Source organism: Ostrea edulis, chromosome 10, assembly GCF_947568905.1.
Source record: "Ostrea edulis chromosome 10, xbOstEdul1.1, whole genome shotgun sequence".
In the NCBI taxonomy this organism is placed as follows: Eukaryota; Metazoa; Mollusca; class Bivalvia; order Ostreida; family Ostreidae; genus Ostrea; species Ostrea edulis.
The window spans coordinates 15,322,534-15,345,169 of NC_079173.1; the positions used below are offsets into that span (position 1 = coordinate 15,322,534).

General features: G+C 35.8%; 2 protein-coding genes and 1 long non-coding RNA gene across 3 annotated transcripts in view; all 3 read left to right on the forward strand.

The window, feature by feature from the left end:
* Positions 1–1,133: 1,133 nt before the first annotated feature.
* Positions 1,134–5,612, forward strand: LOC130050999 (uncharacterized). Its single transcript, XR_008799370.1, has 3 exons — positions 1,134–1,236; positions 4,730–4,781; positions 5,521–5,612. It is a non-coding gene; the product is annotated as an uncharacterized LOC130050999 (long non-coding RNA).
* Positions 5,613–10,254: 4,642 nt separating this feature from the next.
* Positions 10,255–14,684, forward strand: LOC130050998 (uncharacterized). The gene is made up of 4 exons (XM_056152085.1): positions 10,255–10,314; positions 12,150–12,282; positions 12,364–12,451; positions 12,977–14,684. The coding sequence occupies exons 2-4, from the start codon at positions 12,179–12,181 to the stop codon at positions 13,205–13,207; spliced, it is 423 nt and encodes a 140-aa protein (XP_056008060.1). The 5' UTR covers positions 10,255–10,314; positions 12,150–12,178; the 3' UTR covers positions 13,208–14,684.
* A 3,685-nt stretch (positions 14,685–18,369) lies between these two features.
* Positions 18,370–22,636, forward strand: part of LOC125666891 (uncharacterized) — a 37,319-nt gene continuing 33,052 nt past the window's right edge. The window contains exons 1-4 of the mRNA XM_056152081.1: positions 18,370–18,536; positions 19,494–19,545; positions 19,662–19,730; positions 19,848–19,936. Coding sequence (XP_056008056.1) covers positions 18,512–18,536; positions 19,494–19,545; positions 19,662–19,730; positions 19,848–19,936 — 235 coding nt within the window. The 5' untranslated portion in view covers positions 18,370–18,511. The remainder of the gene's footprint in view (positions 18,537–19,493; positions 19,546–19,661; positions 19,731–19,847; positions 19,937–22,636) is intronic.

The following is a 22,636-nucleotide window of genomic DNA, read 5'->3' on the forward strand; positions in this document are numbered from 1 at the left end:
GTAATCATTGTATAATGTAAAGACATCAGTAATCACTGTATAATGTGAAGACATCAGTAATCACTGTATAATGTGAAGACATCAGTAATCACTGATTAATGTAAAGACATCAGTAATCACTGAATAATGTGAAGACATCAGTAATCACTGAATAATGTTAAGATGTTAGTAATCACTGTATAATGTAAAACTATATTTCCGGTTCATATATGCCGTAAATAAATCTATTTTGTATACTTCCTATTTTGAAAAATGTTTTCAAGTCACTTTCAGTTTGTGAGAGAAAGGACACGGATACTTGTAATGGCTATAAAGAATTTGTGTTTTGATTCAAGTGTGTTTCATTTGTAAAGGAGTCAATTAGTATTTGTTTTAAGTTTTCGAAAAGTACTCGAGTTAAGTTTGCAGAAGTATAGCTAAATGCTTAGTTTTAATTTTCCGTTTGGTCAATTACATGCCCATTTTACACGGATTAAATGTTGACTGATTGATTGATTTAACATTGTTTAACGTCCCTCTCGCGAATCATTCACCCATATGGAGACGTCACAAATGCCGGTGAAGGGCTGCAAAATTTAGGCCTATGTTCGTAAGCCTTTGAGCAGGGAGAAATCTTTATCGTGCCACACATTCACACCTGATGCTGAGCATTTGGCGATGGAACTGTCACTACCTGTTTTAAAGACTGTCGTGGCCGGGATTCGAATCCCGACCTTCCGCATGCGGAGCGAACGCTCTACCTCTAGACCACCGCGGCGGTATGAATGGAAATAAATTAGTATTGCATTTTTAGTTTTTAAAAAGTACTGAGGTAACATTGATGATGCATGAAGTATATGTGAATACCTAATCTAAACAGTCAATTACATGCCCATTTTTCACGAAATAGACCAATTCTTTACACTCTGAACATTTTATGACGATTAATCTTGAATACCCTCTCTCTCTCTCTCTCTCTCTCTCTCTCTCTCTCTCTCTCTCCTTTTTTTTTTAAAAACTTCCCTGTTGATCAAAAATTTCCGTTTATACCGATATATCGCTAATTAAAATCTCAATATGTAGGTTCATACTTCATTTATAGCTACAAATGTACTTAACTATATACAATATGAAGGTTCATACTTCATTTATAATTGGTACTGTATAACTACTTCACTAATTTGGCGTTCTTCTGACGGATATATTGGTGTTGATGGGTGTAACTCTGGAATATGTTTGAGATACAACGCTTAGTCTGTAAGTATTTTAGTGGATTGACAAGATCATGAGAATGCATCATCCTACTTTCTACCTTTTAATAGATTACCGGAATGTCTGAATACATACAATATATTATAGGCCGCCAGGTGGAGGCCACAGTTATCTAAAACCATCACATATAATGGCCCTGGGTCTACATTATAGATTGATAAATTGAAGTATATATCTATCAAAAGCCGTATTTGGATGATCTAGTAAATCAAATTACGCTGTTTTTGGCTATATTTAGCTCTAAAGCTTCATAGTTATTTCGGATTTCAAACATTTCGGTTGAGCATCACTGAAGAGACATTATTTGTCGAAATGCGCATCTGGTGCATCAAAATTGGTACCGTTTAAGTTTTACATTATGTAATGTAAATAGATACAATTGTAACGAAGTTTTTTTTTTACTTTCTGTTTTTCTAAGATAGCAGGGATAGTTTCTTAGAATAGGCCGGGTCAAATTTCGTTTTGAAAAATGGAAATACTCCATATTTGAAGTGATATCACCTCGGCACAGGTGAAAGCTGCACACTCAAATCATTTGCAGTTTGGACTTGATATAACGACATTGATATGGTAAATTTAAAGAGTGGTACGGATATAGGTACACTATTCTCTCAAATATAGCAATTTCCATAATCTCAACTCCAATATTGGGCATTTCCCTCATCCCTAAACGAGGCAAAATATCCTACCTTCCGTATCAAAATCTTAAATCTGCAACTTTAGGAATATGCCTTGATCGAAATAAAATATCGTCATCAATCACCAGTTCCGAGACGATATGCTCACACGTTTCTTTTCTTTATTCCAAATGACTATATACATCGAGGGCAATTTCAAGATCACAATGTAATATAAAGATTACTTTAGTGTACACTATATGTAAAAACATGAGACTTATATATTATCAAACAAAACGGATCAAAAATCATCTGACAAACATATTTACATATATACAGCTTCCCATAATTATGTAGCAATATTCCTTTATCACTTGCATATGGTGTTTATATCTCTCAACTGAATCGATAAATAAGAGCTTATTCTGCGTATAGTCAGTTTTTAAATCGAGGCAAGCTACTGACAAACAAGTTGATGGTACAAATGTACAAGGGTTTCAACAGTCTCGATTGAAGTCAGCATTTCGAAAATTCTCTGTAGGTCGTTATAACGATCTAGTTTGTCACTACAACATATCATTGGCTCAAATGCTGTCTGACTTGTTTCATACCGATTGTTAGGCAGATTTTGACTACGGATAACTCCGTTTACCTGATCAGGATATGGGGCTCATAGCTTGTGCGACTGGTCGACAGTGGATGCTTACTCCTCATAGGCACCTGATCCCACCTCTGGTGTGTCCAGGTGTCTGTGTTTGCCCAACTATCTATTTTGTATTGATTTTAGAGGTTATGAGATTCATTACTGTTTGTTATCTTCACCTTTCATACAGCTGGAACACCAGATAACGGTAGTAAATAACAAGAAAATATTATGACATTTTCTCCGCGATACAATTGTAGACCTGTACGTTGTGACATTCTTTTATATTGTGACGTCACACAGTGTGAAGTTTTATGATGTTTGTTTTAATTTTACTCGGGACACCTTAACCCTGCTGTGTTACATACTAAATTTGGTCAAGATTCTGGGAAGAAGTTGTTAACGGACGACGTACGACGGACGGATACCAGTAGCAATAGGTCACCTTAGTGTCTCAGGTGACCTAGATATGGAAATACCCTATGCTTGAAGTGAAATCAAATTTCTTTAAAAATGGAGATACCACATACTTAAAGTGATACCTACTTGTATATATAGTACCAATCAGACCCAACCTGACACCCAAGCAGTCCCAGAAAGCAGTCCCGGGGACTACTCAGGGACTGCTCTCTGAAAAAGTGGGACTGCTCTAGAAAGGAGTCTCTGGGACTGCTTTGTTCAGCCAAGCGTGAATGAATCACGTGTTGTTATGATTGAGAAGAAAGCCCCACCACTTTCTATTCAGAATATACGCAAATCACTTCAGTAGTTTTTTCACCGCTTACTGACGCACTTTCACTAGACAACTTGAGAAAATAATGGATGGAAATGGAATAACAAGAATATCTCCCTACATTCGGCGGCTGATTATTTTGATGAAAGATAATGGACTGAATAATTCCCAAATACGCGAATCCATAAACAGAGAAAATAATGATCTTGTATCCAGACAAGGAATGTCTATTCAGGAACATGCACTTTACAAACACTGTACCTTCGATTTCAGGTTAAAACAACATGTACATATACACTTTGATTGGAATCTTCATAATTATTTAAATCTGTCGAAATGTTGTAGTGAAATTAAACAATTTTATAATGCTGACAATTAGTAGCCCTTATCTAACCAATCATTTACAAATTAAAAATATGTGTACACATAAGTGGAAAGCAGTTTTTGTTAATAAATCATTTAGGCGAGTTTAAACACATTTATTTCAATAACCCAGTCAAGAAATAAATATAATTGTGCTACATAATTTTCAGAACCCAAGATACACTTCACATGTATGAAATATTTAAAAATAAATAATGAATAACAACAACAAAATTGCCTGACAGATCATGGACGTCAATTGATTTTACGTTGTGAAATTGTGGCTATCAGACTTATAAACTCTGCATGTATCTTTCTTAACTCGTATTCATAAACTATCATTTTGTTTAATTTCATGAAAAAGTGTCAGACAAGTATTTTGAATATGTGCTGTTTTCATGTATAATGTATTGTTTTCCTCTTTAATTACATTGTAAGTCATTTATCTTAGATTTCGACTACCTTATTATTATCGACAATGTTTATTGATAATCTCACTGTCGGCTTAGCTCCTCCCACTAGTAATTTAAACTCGCCTTCTGGGACCGTTGGGACTGCTCGGACCACTGGGAATTATTTTCGGTTTGTTTACTGGGATTGCTGTGGGATTGGTACGGGACTGCCCTGGGACTGCTAAGCAGTTCCAGAAAGCAGTCCCCGGGACTGCTCTGGGACTGCTTTCTGTCAGGTTGGGTCTGGTTGGTACTGTAACCTATCCCATGACGTAAAATGGACAACTTTAACTTTGATGTCGAACATGTTGTTCCTTTTCTATTATTAATTTGAGTATATAGTATAACGTTTTGACAAAGTGTATAGCGACAAGGTGTTCTTGTGTTACCATTTCTGTATCAGCTAGACGATGACATGTCTTTTGAATAAATTTTCAGGAATTGTAAACTCAGAGTGCAGGGGACGATTGAAGATCTGAAAAATTTATTTCATTCACCTTTCATTTATCATTTTTCAGAGTTTTTTCTTTCTCTTCAGTTTTTAAAGTTAATTATTAAGCAAATTAATCGACATTATACTTCTTTAACATTACGAACAATCTTCAAAAACGCCCTTCATCTTCACGCCCCTTTTAACAAGTTGTTAATTGGATTTTTGTTCTTATTGCAGTCTTCTTACACAAACTGTTGTGTCTTATGCGAACGATTGCAAAAACTGAAAGGTATGTAATGACAATGCTTTTAAAGATGTTCACATTTTTCACAAATTTTACTCATTTACTCATGAAAGATTGATAGTAGATTTTTTTCAACTGAAAATGGTACTTGTTGTCATTTTTATTTGTCGGAATCAAACATCCTGGCATAACACATCAGCATATTTTAGAGCGAGACATTGTTTGTCGAAGTGCGCATCTGGTGCATCAAAATTGGTACCGTATAAGTTTTACATTATGACCCCTGGGTCGAGGCCTCTGCTGGTGGACTGTTAGTCCCCGAGGGTCTCTACAGCCCAGTAGCTAAGTACTTCGTTACTAGCTTGAAAATACGGATGTATATTTAATTACTGTTACAAAATTTAGAAATTCATTTCAAAATTAAGGATTATCTCCCTCATGCATAGCTCTTATCCTTGGACGAATTTGGCTCCACTTTTTTGGCATGCTGTTTTTGGCTATATTTAGCTCTAAAACTTCATAGTTATTTCGGATTTCAAACATTTTGGTTGAGCATCACTGAAGAGACATTGTTTGTCGAAATGCGCATCTGATGCATCAAAATTGGTACCGTATAAGTTTTACAGCTTGAACAACCATGTAGAGATGTAGCATCATCGCATGAACATGTACAACATCTAGTGAAAACTATACAAGACGCCAAAGCTTGACTATACTTAAGATCAGAGTGTTACGAGTTCTAAATGTAAAATAACAATCTGAGTTCCAGTTTTGTCTTCTCCAGGGTCATCTGCCTGACGGACCTTCTTGCATTTTATTATAAAACTGACACATCATGTTCATTTACGAAAGAGTTGTTCATGAGGAACTTTAAAGGTAATATATTTCTTTCCTCTGTTATTAAACATTCTTGTTTAAGCGTCAGTCTATATAGTGTACCTATGCGATGGGTATAATTGGCATGAAACAAAAATCAAGCAGGTCAACTTGTTAATTTTCATTGATAGATAGTGAAAGTCATTGTCTGATGAAGTGCACATTAAAGACACATATACCAAATTACCAACATGGTACGAGATATGAAGTTAAGAAACTGGAAATTAAATTCTCAAACACCTTCTTCACTTTCACAATGATGAAGTCATGTGGAGACTATAAAAACACTGACGTGATGTGTGATGAAAGGGGATTTTACGATATGTGTGAATAGAATTTAGTACTTTTGAAAATAATGTGGAATGACATACAAATTAATATATTTTTGTTATCATTGAGTGAACATGAGAACAATAAGAAAAGTAAGAATACAGAGACTCACAATACACAATGGATTGATTCAAGAGAACAAAATCACAAAGTTAGAAAGAGAGGGGGGGAGGTACACCCAGACAGACAGAAATAGAGATTAAGAGAGAGACTGAGAAATGCATGGACGTAGACAGTGAGATAGAGTATTTGCCTAGTATTTAGAAAAAGTGTAGGGAACTCTATAAATGCCGTGTATGTAATATAAAGTCAATTTCACTGGAAATATATCAATATGTCTCACTTGGCCGCCATTTTCGTTTACAAGACAGGATAATAGGTGAATCCTGCACACTGAACACAGCCATTGCAATGTCAGAAACCCTTATTCGATGTGCAATCCTACAAATTCTGTATGCAAATGCAAAGAGGGATATTTTGCAATGTTCAGCACTTGTTTCCCAGGTGAGTGCTACTTTATGGCAGTGTATGAAATGACCGTGTGCCCGACCGCCTGAGAAGCATAAATTTTGTCACGGGTGAATCAAATCTATTATCGTACCGGTACCGGTAACGAAGTTGTAACGAGCCAAGGAACAGACCTCGTCAATGTCATGGTCCGTTCTATTCGTTTCCCAATCTCCACAACTTAACTGATCCAGGATATTGCCAGTATATAATCCAGTCTCTACATGGTCTTTAAGAAATAGACGATAGAGGTATACTGCAGATGTCCAAACTGCTAACGTCAGTAAATTGTGATCAGTCTTGTATCACTCCACCCGACCAAACGAATACAGCCCTAGCCACAGCAGATACACGTATTACTAGTATTCTCTGCTTTAAGGACGACATATTTTGCGGTTCTGTGTATCAAGCCACAAATATGCCATGAATCAAACTGTCGTATGTATGTACAGTAAAATGATAGAACATAAAAGAATAAATACACTCTTTTGTTATTAAAAAGAAGAAAAAACACATTGACACTAGATATATCACAAATCCCGGCGTCCTTCAAGCTCCAATACTTGGCTTTATATCGGGATCATTGGATTTGTGACAGTTCATTTACATGTAAATCATATCTTTTGACACCACCCTTGGAATATCATACAGTGATTCAATACTTATATATAAATGATAAACCTTTTCCAAATGCATATGTTTATTTAATATAAAGAAAACTATATAATTCTTTTTCCTTGAGAATTGGTCAAAAATCCCTTTTGCAATGCTCCATCGAAAAATCTAGACTGACTTTTCTTATGATTTTTAAAAATTAGTAGTGTCTTGTTGTCACACTTTTACTTGTATATTATAATGGGATATTTTCTTTTTCATTTGAAATAATTTTTACTGCCTACTTTTGCCTATCATTGGGTCAAATGCTGTCTGACGTGTTTCATACCGATTGTTTGGCCGTTCTTGGTACACTGATTTTGATAACGGATAACTCCGTTTACCTGATCAAGATATAAGGCTCACGACAGGGGATGCTCACTCCTCCTAGGCACCTGATCCCACCTCTGGTGTGTCCAGGGGTCCGTGTTTGCCCAACTATCTATTTTGTATTTCCTATAGGAGTTATGAGATTTATCACTGTTAAGATTAATGAACTTCGTTGGCCTGGTTAGGATGCGGCGGGTGTAAACCGTCAACATTGGATGCTCACTCCTCCTAGGCACCTGATCCTACCTCTGGTATATCCAGGGGTCCATGTTTGTCCAACGCTCTATTTTGTATTACTTAAAGGAGTTATGAGATTGATCACTGTTCGTTATCTTCACCATTCATTGATCCTTGTAGAGTATCTTTCGATAGGTGAGACATGCGAATTAAATGAGCAATGCATGGGGAACACAGGAGTTGGGTTTTGTAGTCAAACAGAAGGAGGCAAAGTATGTTCGCTTCTTCCGGAAACTGATAATTTCCATTCGTCTCAACACACAGGTAAATACACGTCTTCTTTCAAATAAAAAAGAATTGGTGCATCTTAGCTGCCTTCCATAATCTGTATTGCTGTGTGTATTAGATAAATTTCTTTTTGTTGATTATCGAAAGTGTAAAAAACAATCTAAAAGTATGGAAATCGCAATGAAGCTATATATATTGATTTTCTAGATATAATACCGACTAAGTCATCACGTGAAGGTAAAAACCTTTTCTTATATATCCAGCGGACACCTTACTTTCAAGTTAGTTACACGTACTGTTGGAGTTAAATCTACATCACAGCAAAAATTACAAAGTTTTCATGATAAATTAATTATTTGAAGGGAAGTAGAAGAGGAAATACGATATTTGTCCTTTATTCCTCACTTCATTACTAGCAAACACTATTGTAGAATTATCTTCCTATTGAAAATTCATCTTTAAAAGGACTCATTTCACTATACTTAAACGTATAATAAATGAGAATGCTAAGCTTTGATAACTGTTAAACAGGGCAAGATTCAGAGATGGATTCAAAATAAATAAGTTGATGTGAGTAAACTAAGCATGTTGAAGTGTTTCAAAAATGTCCTTTATCTATTGTATATGATGCACATGGTACGTCATATTAAACATTTCATGTTTGCAATGATCAAATGGAAGAAAGCTGATCCGAATCCATTATATGGATTGTGATTACAACACCGTACTGATCAATCATATTTTTGTGTACATGTGATTCCTGAAAATCGGAAGAAGATTACGCCAGACGATGGGCTAAATATTATAAAAGAACTTGGTTCCTTCTCAGAATGAATAAAACGTATCAGAGGAATATTAAAATCATGCATTAGACACATCAAAAGTACGTACCATCAATCCTTCTGTGATTAGTAAACCAGAAGTGATAAAAGAATTAGATAGGTTACTTGACGAATATGTTTTGGTTCCAGCTGACAAAGGATATAACAACATTGTCTTTGTAAGGTTCATTATCGTGACTGTATTTTAAATGAACTTGGCATTAATTCCACATTTGGTAATCCCTTGGAAAAGATGACATTCTTCAAACTCATGATTGAAACAGTTATAAACACATTTAATGCCCCAGTCATTGAGACGAATGAATGTGAGTTACCATACCTATACTAGATTGTTAAATTTTACAAAATCCGTAATAAATAGAAACACATTGCTGCTTCCAATAATGTTCTACCAAACCCAATACTTGCCCCTCACGAAAATATTCAAATGTATCGTATCACAACAAATGCCAGAAGTGGTGTAAATCAAATGTGGATTCTAAAAAGTTCTAAAGAACTTTTAGAAAATTTCAAATCTCAAAACTTTTCTCAAATCAAAACCATCAAAACATGTGACTTTTCAACATTTTACACGACCATTCCTCACTAAAGAATAAAGACCAAACCTTTTTGACATCATAGACATTTGCTTTTTCAACAAATATGGAAAAAGGAAATATTCATATGTAGTGATCAGTAATTAAAAAATTCCTTTTTAAACAGTCTGTTGGAATTCCCATGGACACGAATTATGCTCATTTGTTAGTTTCCCTGATCAATCATATAGCATAGGGGGATAAGGTGCCCAGGAGGAGTAAGAATCCCTTGTCTATTGACAAAAATCATTTTTATTTAAATGTTGATTCGATATATCCCTGTGAACTCGAAATTAGACACCATAGTCTTCCACAACTGCTTTATTTTTACATATTTTATTGAAAATCTAACAACACAACAGACGGAATGACTTCTCCATTGTCAACTTCCCATATCTATATTGCAATATTCCAATATCACCTGCATATAGTATTTAGGTCTTTCAACTGATTCGATATACAAGAGCTTATTCTGCGTATGATCCGTTTTGAAATTGAGACAGGCTACTGACAAATAAGTTGATGTTACAGAGTTTCGATAATCTCATTTAAAGTCAGCAGTTTGCAAATTATCGTTATAACGATGCAAATGTACATGAAAAGATTTAATTTACCAATACAACCTGTCAATGGATGCTGTCTGATGTCTGCTATACCAATTGTTAGGTCGTTCTTTACACTGATGTTGACTACAGGTTACTCCATTTAACTGATCAAGATATAGGGCTCAGAGTGGGTGTGACCAGTCGACAGGGATGCCTACACTTCAGGCACCTGATCCCGACCCATGCATGTACAGGGGTCCGTGTTTCTATTCTTTGTAGGGATTATGAGATTGATCATTATTCGTATTCTTTACCTTTTCATGTAACCGTAAAACTTTGGTGGGTTTTTTTTTTTGTATGTACATTATAGAATTTTCATGATTTCTAGGTTTTCAAACCAACAGTCTGCCAAACTCGGCGGGAAGTTCGCTTGCTACATACTCATCAAATGATTGTGAGTAGTTTTTTCTACCAGATGAGAAAACGCACTCGGTGATAACGAAAATACAGTTTTAGTGTTCAATTTCTTAAACTACAATATATCGATAACAAAATTTGATAGAATAAAGAAAAAGAGTATCTTAGTAATGCTCGTGTTTTTCAAAAGCCCACTTACTTATTGCATTCCCGGAAATGCAGTACACAAGTTATACAAAAATGAATAAATGTCAACCATATTAAAAACGATATCTAACACGAAACGGATATACAAATAAATTTTTATAGAAATATGATTGAAACTCAGTGAGACGGATTTAACTCGGAATCTTCTAAACATTATGATCTATAGAGGGATAATAACATATTCACAAGTACATATATCTAGAAAGTACTTAAATTGATCAATGCCGGTAGACATATTTGATAAGACATACACTTTACACGACCATTCCGCACGATGAATTAAAGACTAGACGTTTTGACATCATAGACATCATCTTCAACAAAAACGAGAAATGGAAATTCATATACGATGTAGTGATCAGTCATTCAAAAACTTACTTTGTTAAATATCAATCTGATTCTACGCACAAGTCTTCTGATGTTGATTTTAAAGGATGATTGACTTCCTTATGGAGAACATCTCTGTAATCGTCAGTGATCAGGTCATCCAGCTCTCTATTCTCATGGGCACGAACTGTGCTCCTTTGGAAGCTTATCTGTTTTTGTATTCTTATGAAGCAGAATTTATTCGAAAGCTTCTACATGGGAAGAAAATATCTAGCTGTGGCCTTCATCTCGAAACTTAGATATATCAACGATCTTTTGTCTATTAACAATAATATTTTATTCATATGTCGATTTGATTTATCCCAGTGAACTCGAAATAAGACACCGCAGAGTCTTCCACATCTGCTTCAAACTTAGATATGTTATTGAACATAAATATCAAGTGCAAACTAACAACTCAACTTTATACGACAAACGGGATAACTTCAGCTTCTCCATCGTCATCTTCCAATATATATGTAACAAAAAAGTTCATATTACAGGGGTTTCAACAGTCTCGTTCAAAGTTATCATTTCGCAAAGTATTTGGTCGTTATAACGTTCTAGTTTGGCAATTCAGCCTGCCATTCAGTGTAATACTGTTTGACGTGTTTCTTAACGTTTGTTAGGCCGTTGTTTACACATCACTCCGTTCACCTGATCAATATATTGGGCTCACGGCGGTTTGACCGGTCGACAGCGGATGCTTACTCCTCCTAGGCACCTGATCCCACCTATGGTATAACCATGGGTTCGTGTTTCCCCAACTCTGAATTTTGAATTCGATATGGAAATTATGAGATTGATCACTGTTCGTTATCTTCACCTTTTCATAATAAAACAAATTAAGGAATTATTATGCACACCTACGTAGTCTGCACTGACTGCTGTCTTACGAAAGGGGTTATTCTGTTCCATCACACTTGACTTAGAATTTTTGGGCGACGACCTTTACAAGCGACATGTGTTTTCTACGGTTCCAGGCTAACTGTAAAGAGCATGAATTGTTGTTTTACAAATAATTAAATGTTAACGAGATGAAAACGAATTCGGATATGAAACGGAATAACAAATAATATTGGATGTTAGAGCTAAAATCTGCTGTATTTATTAACATTTGTTTTAAATAAATTACACTGAAATATTCAATATCGATGTAAATGTTATATAAAAACAGCGTACAGTTATCAAACAGGGACATTTGATTTCTGTATAACAAAAACCTTTATGGAGAAATGGTCACACTATAATGAGATGGCGCTTAACCACAATCGCACAATGTGTGAATTTTAATTACAGTGACAAGGAATAACGACCTCCCAGTTGGTATGATTGCTGGTGCTGCGGCGGCAGGATTTGTTTTGGGGATCATTTTCTGTGTGATTTTCTGTGTTATGCTCTCACGATGCAAGAAATTGACTTCTGAGAAGAGGTACTTTCTATATTTCATAATCATAACTAACGAGGAGGTTACCAGTTTTCATAGACATGATATATATGGGTTTTTTTTCAGGTCTGTGAAGTTCGCTGCAACTGTCGATATCTACGATTTTATCGTTACTGCAATAAGCACTGGAAAAACAGAACAAAATATAGTTCAGGTTGTTAAAATCAAGTTATCTACTAGTATATATTTATCCTTCAATTCTAGTTACTTACATATATATCTATGTCCATAAATTATAGTTACTTACTATTAAATGTTCTCGGAGTGAAGGTCCTGTTTAGTACATTTATTTACTAACTTCGGGTAGCATCGCGTTTAAAGAGGGAATGGGGATAGCTGCAAATAATTCCGAGAGGGAAAAATAATCTTAGGTAAAACATCTTATTTCTTTCAGCATGCGACAGCCTGTTTTCCAGTGTTTTTATTTTGCATGCAAGAAAAATAAAATGTCCCGAAAAAACCTCCCCCTCCCTGTTTTATGTTTCTGCAACTAGTGTGGTCCTTAACAACTATAGAAAGAAGAATCCCCAAACATCGCATGTAGCAATAGATTTAGTACATCGTATTGCTGACAATTCAATATGAGTGATTTTTTTTCTTTTGAAAGCTAAGCGACACACACGCGTTAAATGTAAGCTGACAATTCAGTTTAGGTTTTAAAAAAATGTATTGTTTAAAGGTATTAGAGGAAAGATCTCAGAAACATGTCGACCGGAAAGGACAGACGTTACCACCTGACGACATCTATAACCACCTCAATGGGGCTTCCGGTATGTCGGATATCCAGCCGGAATACGACCATGTCCCCTCTAATGATACAGATGGCGAAACATACCATCGTCTAGATTTAAGGAACACCAGAAATGTAAATACAATACCACTGGTTGATATGGAGAATCATTATGACTAGAATTTTTGTAATAGTGACAGTGTACAAAGCAACATCCCCCTAATATAATTGATTACTGATAGACTGTTATAATAGCTTTTTGAAAATATTTATATTTCCAATAATTTTGTCTTCGATATCTTTACCATGTTTGAATCGTTATAAATATAGTGCAACTATTTCAAGAACTGGGAATATTTCGAAAGAATTGAAAATATAATGTGAATATGAAAAATAAATTTCGTTTCTGAATATAGGCGAGGGTTTGAACAACAACGTTTTACGCCAGCATTCTTTACATAATGCGCTAACGCGTTTCGTGGAGTATCCCGGCGTACAACGCGGCACGTTTCATTCAAAAATAAATTTAATTTCTCAAGTAAACAAGAAATTATAAATTACAGACAGCAGAGGTCTTCCACTGCAGGTCTTAAGTTATATTGTTTATTCTATATTTAAATTTCTACATTGCGTATTTAAATTTTGTATGCAGTCAATGAAGGTCAGTCACAAATTACACTGGACATTAAATATTAAGATACCTCAATATAGATTTCATCAGTCGGTATCATCATTAAACAAAGGAGAGATTTTATAAATTCAAAAATAGAAATAATTCTCATAACAATCTTACCAATTATATAAGAACATGGCTTGACAACGGATTCTTCCCCGATAAGTTATCCTGACATACTGTACCATTGTATCACCAAGACCAGCGGCAATTGAGGATGAACAGTCCGGTTTTCCATTTATTCAGACAAATATTTTCAGATCTAAAACCTGCCACAATTTGGAAATTAGGTAACATTGAACTTTGCAAACTCATATGCAAAATATATACAGGTATGTATGTAAATAGCCTTGTTCATTTCTGTCATTTATGTGGTAATTCGTTCACGGATGTTTTCTGCCACTCGTCTTGTTTGTGTCCTAGTACTGTCAGCATACGAGACCAGTGCTGGGACTCCATCACTAATAACTTCAGTGTCGAACTGTGTGCAGAACTCCGTGAGCTCTCGGAATTTGAATGGTACCTTTTTTTTCTTGGTGGCCAAATATCTACACTTTTAAATAAGATGGACGCCACATCATTCCGTCTGCTGAACTTTAAATTGGTGCGCAGCACTTCAGCCCTATACTACAGATGCTCACTGTAGTAATTATATCTATATTAAATATGCTTTGGCTTTAATAGGGACAGCTGCTACCATATGTACTCATCTATTGAGGTGTACAACTAAGAATATCCTATTCTTTTCTATTTTTGGTTATATTGTGTACATAATGTGTTTTCCCCCTTTCTTTCTTTCTTTGTATGTACATGTATTTGTAATTATATTGATGTAAATGTATTTTCGTCATAATCTCCTAAGGGAGGAAATAAAGTATGAATGAATGAATGAAAGAGGGTATGTTTCGACAGTTTTAATTCTTTTGTATATTCGATATGGTTTCTCCACAAAAAAATACAATAAAGATATAAAAATTCTTGTAATGTTTGTTTCATGTCACTTTGTTCTACCTGTATGTTTGTAACTAAATTCCTATGTAACTACACACGTTTTAATTTATAAGCAATTTCAAACTGTACTCTATATACTTGTACAATGTATGTTGTTAAATTTCAAACTGTCCCCTATTGTATAGATGTTGTTTATATATGTTATGTACATATATGTTTATTTATACAGTATGTATATATTACTTATTAATATCTGTGAAAAGCTACACAAGGCTTGCGATTTTGCTGTATGTAATCTGACTTTAAGAACATAGGATACCTCTCAAAACGTTTATTATGAAATTTTGTAAAACAATTTCTGATCAATTCCATATTGCTAAAACCCACATTTACCTCAAAATTATCCCATGAAACCACTTTATTCTTGTTAGATTTTTAAATTTATTATTATTTGTTTGCATCATTCACAAATCTTTACTTGAAAATTCAGTAAAGGAAAACAATATCTTAGTTCAGTTGTTACCGTTGAATTTTCAATTTGAATGCACCAAACCTTAAGAACCAACGAGTCTGTTGATATTTTGTATCTGACTGAAGCACAGTGATGTTGAAATATGGAGCTATACTGCACATAAATCGATAAAAGTCCTTCGTATGTATTTATGTCGTCTTTATGACAACTTACTACATACTCGCACATGTATACTGAATACACTTATATCTAGCTGTGTTAAATCCTTCCTTTTCCAACTTTCCCAGCACCATTTGTACTGATAAGAAATTATATGAGTTCTTCGTAGTTTTTCTTGAATAACACAATATCTTTCTACAGGTAGTTGGAGGTGCCGCAAAGTAGGATGAGTGGAAACTGCACGTGCGTAAATTGAGTTTTCATTCCACTATTTATAAGTTCCTCCATTATTTCAAATTCACAGCCCTCGTAATGAATTGTAATTTGATTGACTTCGTAAACATTCATATTCCTCACCTATTATTTTCATATGCAAATAACGATATGTTAATGGGTGCCCCCTCCCCCAACACACACTCTTTTTCACTAATTTTGATAGTGGTGCTGTTTGAAAAGAATGTAAGCTTAACAGTCATAGATTAAACCTATGTGTGTCGAATGATTAGCGCCCCCCCCCCCCAACGATTTAAAAATATCAAAGCCTGGGTGATTTTATGTCAGTTTTAGAACATGAAGATGTAAAATCTCACCGGCCACCACCACAATTTAAGCTTTCAGGCATATACAACCTCCTTTTAGTTCACTTCAGCTAAAACCTCAAGTAAGCTATTCTGATCACTCATTGTCCGTCGTCCGCCTGTCTGTCCGTCTGCAAACTTTTCACATTTTCGACTTCTTCAGAACCGCTGGGCCAATTTCTACCAAACTTAGCTGAAGAGCATCCTTGGGTAAAGGGGATTCAACTTTGTTCAAAATGAAGGACAATGCCTTCTAAAAAAGGGGAGATAACCACGAACATGCAAAATTAGGATGGGGTCATTGAAAAAGCTTATTATCGAGAACCACGAGGCCAGAAAAGTTAAGTGTACATGAAAACTTCCTGATATAGTGCTCATTCAAGTTTGTTCAAATCATGGCTCCCGGGAGTAGGATGTGGCCACAATATGGGATCAAAGTTTTACATGCAAGTATATAGGGAACATCTTCTCAAGAACCACTGGGCCGGAAAAGTTCAAATTTGCATTAAAGCTTACTAACATAGTGCAGATTCAAGTATGTTCAAATTATTGACACAAGGAATAAACTGGAGCCACGAGAAGGATCAAATGTTTATGGAAAATCTTTTAAAGATATTCTTCTCAAGAACCACTTGGCCAGAAAAGTTTAAATTTACCTGAAAGCTTCCTGAAATAGTGCTAATTCAAGTTTGTTCAAATGATAGCTCCAATATCCACACTGAGGGAATCAACGTTTTAGATGTGAGTATATAGCTATGGGGGAAATCTTTGAAAATCTTATTCTAAAGAAACCACAGGGCAAGAAATTATTAAATTTACATGTACATAAAACCTTCCTGACATAGAGAAGATCAAAGTGTGTGCATTCATTTTTTCAAGCTGTAGGTTGGGGCCACAATAGGGATAGTGCTTGACTTATCGAAGTTTAACATTGTGCACATGTCAGAGAGAAATGTCATATCGATGGTCTTTGCTCTCCAGAAGGGCATATTCATGCGTTCGAAGTCTGTTAAATAAAGAATGTCCATATTCCAGAAGTAATAATGATTTGTGTCTCTCTTCCTAACTTCATTCATCAAAATGAAAGTGAAGATGTGGGGTTCCTTCGCATGACAAACAACTATAATGTTTCTCAGCAATTAACCACAATAAAGCAGAGAAGAGTCTGGCTCTAGAAACAGTCTTGGGATTGGTAAGTGATTAAGAGTCGCTTATGGAAGAAAGCACGAACAGTAATTTTGAATCATTTACATAGTCTGTGTTTTATTATATATAATGTGTATATATCAGATACCATTTAGAAATATATATAGTTATTTGCAATATTTCGTCTGTAAATGATCATATCAGATTCCAAGAACGTGTGTCAACTGCAAAAATATTAGCAATCACTGAATAATGTAAAGACAACAGTAATCACTGTATAATGTGAAGACATCAGTAATCACTGTATAATGTGAAAACATCAGTAATCACTGTATAATGTGAAAACATCAGTAATCACTGTATAATGTGAAAACATCAGTAATCACTGTATAATGTGAAAACATCAGTAATCACTGAATAATGTGAAGACATCAGTAATCACTCTATAATGTGAAGACATCAGTAATCACTGAATAATGTGAAGACATCAGTAATCACTCTATAATGTGGACATCAGTAATCACTGTATAATGTGAAGACATCAGGAATCACTGAATGATGTGAAGATGTTAGTAATCACTGAATAATGTAAAACTATATTTCCGGTTCATATATGATGTAAATAAATCTCTTTTGTACTCTCTCTCTCTCTCTCTCTCTCTCTCATTCTCTCTATCTCTCTCTCTCTCTCTCTCTCTCTCTCTCTCTCTTTCTCTCTCTCTCTCTCTCTCTCTCTCTCTGTTATTGTTTTGTTTTGAATACTTCCTATTTTGAAAAATGCTTTCAGGTCGCTTTAAGTTTGTGAGAGAAGGGACACAGAGAATACTTGTATTGGCTATAAACAATTGGTGTTTTGATCAAGTGCTTGCTTCATTTGTAAAGGAGTCAATTAGTATTGGTTTGAAGTTCAATTACATGCCCATTTTACACGGATTAAATGTTGTTTAACGTCTCTCGAGAGAATCATTCACTCATATGGAGACGTCACCATTGCCGGTTAAGGGCTGAAAAATGTAGGTCTATGCTCGTAAGCCTTTGAGCAGGTAGAGACCTTTATTGTGTCATATCTGCTGTGACACGGGACATCGGTGTTTGCGGTCTCATCCGAAGGACCGCCCCATTTACTCGCCTCTTACGACAAGGAAGAAGTATTGACGATCTATTCTAAATACTTAATTCAATTAGTCATATTTCAGTCAACTACAAGCCCATCTTACACGAAATAGATCGATTCTTTCCACTCTGAACATTTTATGACGATTAAACTTGAATTCCCATCTCTCTCTCTCTCTCTCTCTCTCTCTCTCTCTCTCTCTCTCTCTCTCCTTTCCTTTTCTAAAAACTTCCCTGTTGATAAAAATTTCCGTTTACACCGCATATCTATATACATGTAGGTTCATAGTTCATTTATGATTGGTACTGTATAAGTTTTACATTTTAACTTCATCACTAATTTGGCGTCCTTCATGCGGATATATTGATGTTGATGTGTTTAACTCTGGGATATGTCTGAGATACAACGCTTAGTCTGTAAGTATTTTAGTGGAGTGGCAAGACCTTGAGATAGGATCACCCTACCTTTTACCTTTTAATAGATTACTAGAATGTCTTCATACATACAATATATTATCGGCCGCCAGGAAGAGGAAATTATATGAGATGGTTTTAGAGAAACAACCATGATTAACTGCGGATCTACATTATAAAATGATGAACTAAAGTATCTATCAAAAGCTGTATATGGTATTATTCTAGTAAATCAAATCACGCTAGTTACTGACATCTAATATAAAAAAATACAACAGTAACTAGATTTGTTTTACTTTCTGTTTTTCAAGGTAGCTGGGGATAGTTTCGTACTATAGGAGGGGGGGGGGGGGTCTTTTTAGAAAATGGATACACTCCATATTTGAGGTGATATCAAATTTATTTTAAAAAATGGAAATATTCTGTTTGAAGTAATACTTTTTTTTTTAATGGAGATACCCCTTCCTTAAAGTGATATTACAGGTGTAAAAATGGAAGAACTTATCAGCTACCTACCTGTATATAACCTATCCCATGACACCGTAGAATAATATCGCATGGCTTCCATAAAATGGATAACTCTTACTTTAGTATCGAACATGTGCTTCCTTTCAGATTATTAACATGAGTAAATAGTATAACCTTTGACAAAGTGTATAGCGACAAGGTGTTCTTGGGTTACCGTTTCTGTATCAGTTAGACGATGACATGTCTTTGTAATAAATTATCAGGAATTTCAAACTCAGACTTCAGGGGACGATTGATGATCCTGAAGATGTGTTTTATTGATATTTTTAGTTTCTTCTCTTCCGTTTTTAAAGTCAATGATGAAGCACATTAATCGACATTATATGTCTTTAACATTATGAACAATCTTTTAAAACACCCTCATCTTTGATATGAACTTTTACGCCCCTTTCAACAAGTTGTTAACCAAGTGGATTTTTTTTCATATTGCAGTTTTCCTCCTCAAACTGTTGTGTGTTATGCGAACAAATGCAAACACTGAAAGGTATGTAATGACAATCCTTTGAAAGCTGTTCATCTTTTTCACAAGCTTTACTCATGAAAGATTGATAGTAGTATTTTTCCAACTTAGATAGTATATGTGATCATTTTCATTTGTAGGAATCAAACGTGTATCACAAACTTGCATATTTTAGAGCTTGAAGTACAACACAGAGATGTGCCTATATCGTATGGACTTGTACAATCGGTTATTCAAGGCGCCAAAGCGCGACTCTACCTGAAATAAGAATGTGACGAGTTTTAAATGTAAAACAACAATCTTATTTGTAATTTTGTTTTCTACAGGACCATCTGCCTAACGGATCTTCTCTCATTCTATGATGCTGACCTATCATGTTCATTTACAGAACAAAAATTCTTCTGGAACTTTGAAGGTAATATATTTCTTTCCTCTATAATCAAAATTTTTATTTGAGTATCAGTGATTACCGTGTCCCTATGTCGGCAATTAGATTTTGGAACGCAGTTCGCAGTTCACTATTCGCAATTCAATAGTGAACTGCATTCCAGAACGCAGTTCGCAATTCAAATTTCTATATGTATAAAACAACACCACACTGGAATTATAAGGATGGTGTGCCAGTTACCAACCCCAAACACTGTGAAGAAATGGTGATGGTAATCTCTCTAGTTACAGAAATCCGCCCCTCCAATGTTTATGCATAACGCATTACACTTAATGAATAAACATCGGGTTCGGAATCATCGAAGACCCCTACCCCGGGGACTGAAATTTTTGTAGTGGGGTATTAGTGGTCCTCTCCCACCACTGTGAAGAAATGGTGATGTTACTCTCTCTAGTTACGGAGATCCGCCCCTCCAATGTTTATGCATAATGCATTACACTTAGTGAACAAACATCGGGTTCGGAATCATCGAAAACCCCTACCCCGGGGACTGAAATTTTTGTAGTAGGGTATTAGTGGTTCTCTCCCACCACTGTGAAGAAATGGTGATGTTACTCTCTCTAGTTACGGAGATCCGCCCCTGCAATGTTTATGCATAATGCATTACAATTAGTGAATAAACATCGGGTTCGGAATTATCGAAGACCCCTACCCAGGGAACTGAAATTTTGTGGTAGGGTATTAGTGGTCCTCTCCCATCACTGTGAAGAAATTGTGATGTTACTCTCTCTAGTTACGGAGATTTGCCCCTCCAAGTTTTATGCATAACACATTACACCTAGTGAATAAACATCGGGTTCGGAATCATCGAAGACCCCTACCCAGGGGACTGAAATTTTGGTGGTAGGGTATTAGTGGTCTTCTCCCACCACTGTGAAGAAATGGTGATGTTACTTTCTCTAGTTACGGAGATCCACCCCTCCAAGTTTTATGCATAACGCATAACACTTAGTGGATAAACATCGGGTTCGGAATCATCGAAGACCCCCTACCCAGGGGACTGAAATTTTTGTGGTAGGGTATTAGTGGTCGTCTCCATCCACTGTACCACTGTGAAAAAATGGTGATGTTATTGAGATCCGCTCCTCCAACTTTCTTTTATAACATATTACACTTAGCTAATAAACATCGGGTTCGGAATCATCGAAGATCCCCTACCCCAGGGACTAAAATTTAAGTATGGTGTTTTATTTTTCAATTAGTAGATATATTGAACAGCGTAAAAACAAATATACAATTCTAGAAAATCATGATGTCTTATAGTAGTATTATGGACATTGTAACATCAATTCTTTGTTTTATTATATAGCTAATAAATAGTCTAATATAAAATCTGCGTAAAATCTAGAGAATGTTAGCGTTCAATATCCTGAGAATTTATTGAACGCTAACTTTACATTGCGTAAATTGTATGCGCCTGAAACATTCCGAGTATGAGCGTTCAGTATTGACGTTACCGTAATGACGTAAACAAGCAAAAATGGCAGACGACGGTCCTCCGAATTTGACAGAGCCGGTATTTGATATTTACTTAAGCATTATGTTTTACTGTACATAAATTATGATGTCCCCATTTACAAAATCAGTTTGCTTCATGCATTAATGACGGGTTAAATATTGAACAGTTAAGAAATGTATGCTGTTATTGCACACTGGCAATATTGATGAATTCTCGTCTATTTTGGAGTAGTTTTGAGTGAAAATGGATATAACTTAACAACCAAATACTTTAGCTATATAATAAAAGGGTTATTGAACTTATATAGGTGAATATTGGCACTCATTGGCTGTCAAAATGCACTCGCAAGCTCGTGCATTTTCACAGTCAACTCGTGCCAATATTCACCGATATAAGTTCAATAACCCTATAATATTGCATTTCTGTTTCCATTTGACCCCGTATTAACCCGGACGCAGTTTACCCCAAGATTGAGCGGAGGTATGAATGTCTAGGTGTTGCGTGATTGGCTAATATCAAGAGTGAAATTATTATACCCCCCGCAACAAGTTGTGGGGGGGGGGGGGTATACTGGAATCGGGTTGTCCGTCTGTCCGTCCGTCCGTCCGTCCGTCCGTCTGTAGACGCAATGGTTTCCGGACTCTAAAGCATTATCCTTTCCACCTACCGTCACCATATCATACATATGGACTACCCATGGGATGAAGATGTTCCCTATCGATTTTGGGGTCAAAAGGTCAAAGGTCAAGCGCACTGGACATCGAAGTAGCAATATGGTTTCCGGGCTCTAAAGCGTTATCCTTTCCACCTACAGTCACCATATCATACATATGGACTACCCATGGGATGAAGATGTTCCCTATTGATTTTGGGGTCAAAAGGTCAAAGGTCAAGCGCACTGGACATCGAAGTAGCAATATGGTTTCCGGGCTCTAAAGCGTTATCCTTTCCACCTACAGTCACCATATCATACATATGGACTACCCATGGGATGAAGATGTTCCCTATCGATTTTGGGGTCAAAAGGTCAAAGGTCACGCGCACTGGACATCGAAGTAGCAATGTGGTTTCCGGGCTCTAAAGCGTTATCCTTTCCACCTACAGTCACCATATCACACATATGGACTACCCATGGGATGAAGATGTTCCCTATCGATTTTGGGGTCAAAAGGTCAAAGGTCACGCGCACTGGACATCGAAGTAGCAAT

What these genes read in the sequence shown, in the direction of transcription:
- LOC130050998 (XM_056152085.1), top strand. Translation starts at nt 12,179, where the DNA reads ATGATTGCTGGTGCTGCGGCGGCAGGATTTGTTTTGGGGATCATTTTC. An exon ending in AAATTGACTTCTGAGAAGAG is followed by an intron (nt 12,283 to 12,363) that starts GTACTTTCTATA and finishes GTTTTTTTTCAG; the next exon opens with GTCTGTGAAGTTCGCTGCAA. An exon ending in CAGAACAAAATATAGTTCAG is followed by an intron (nt 12,452 to 12,976) that starts GTTGTTAAAATC and finishes TATTGTTTAAAG; the next exon opens with GTATTAGAGGAAAGATCTCA.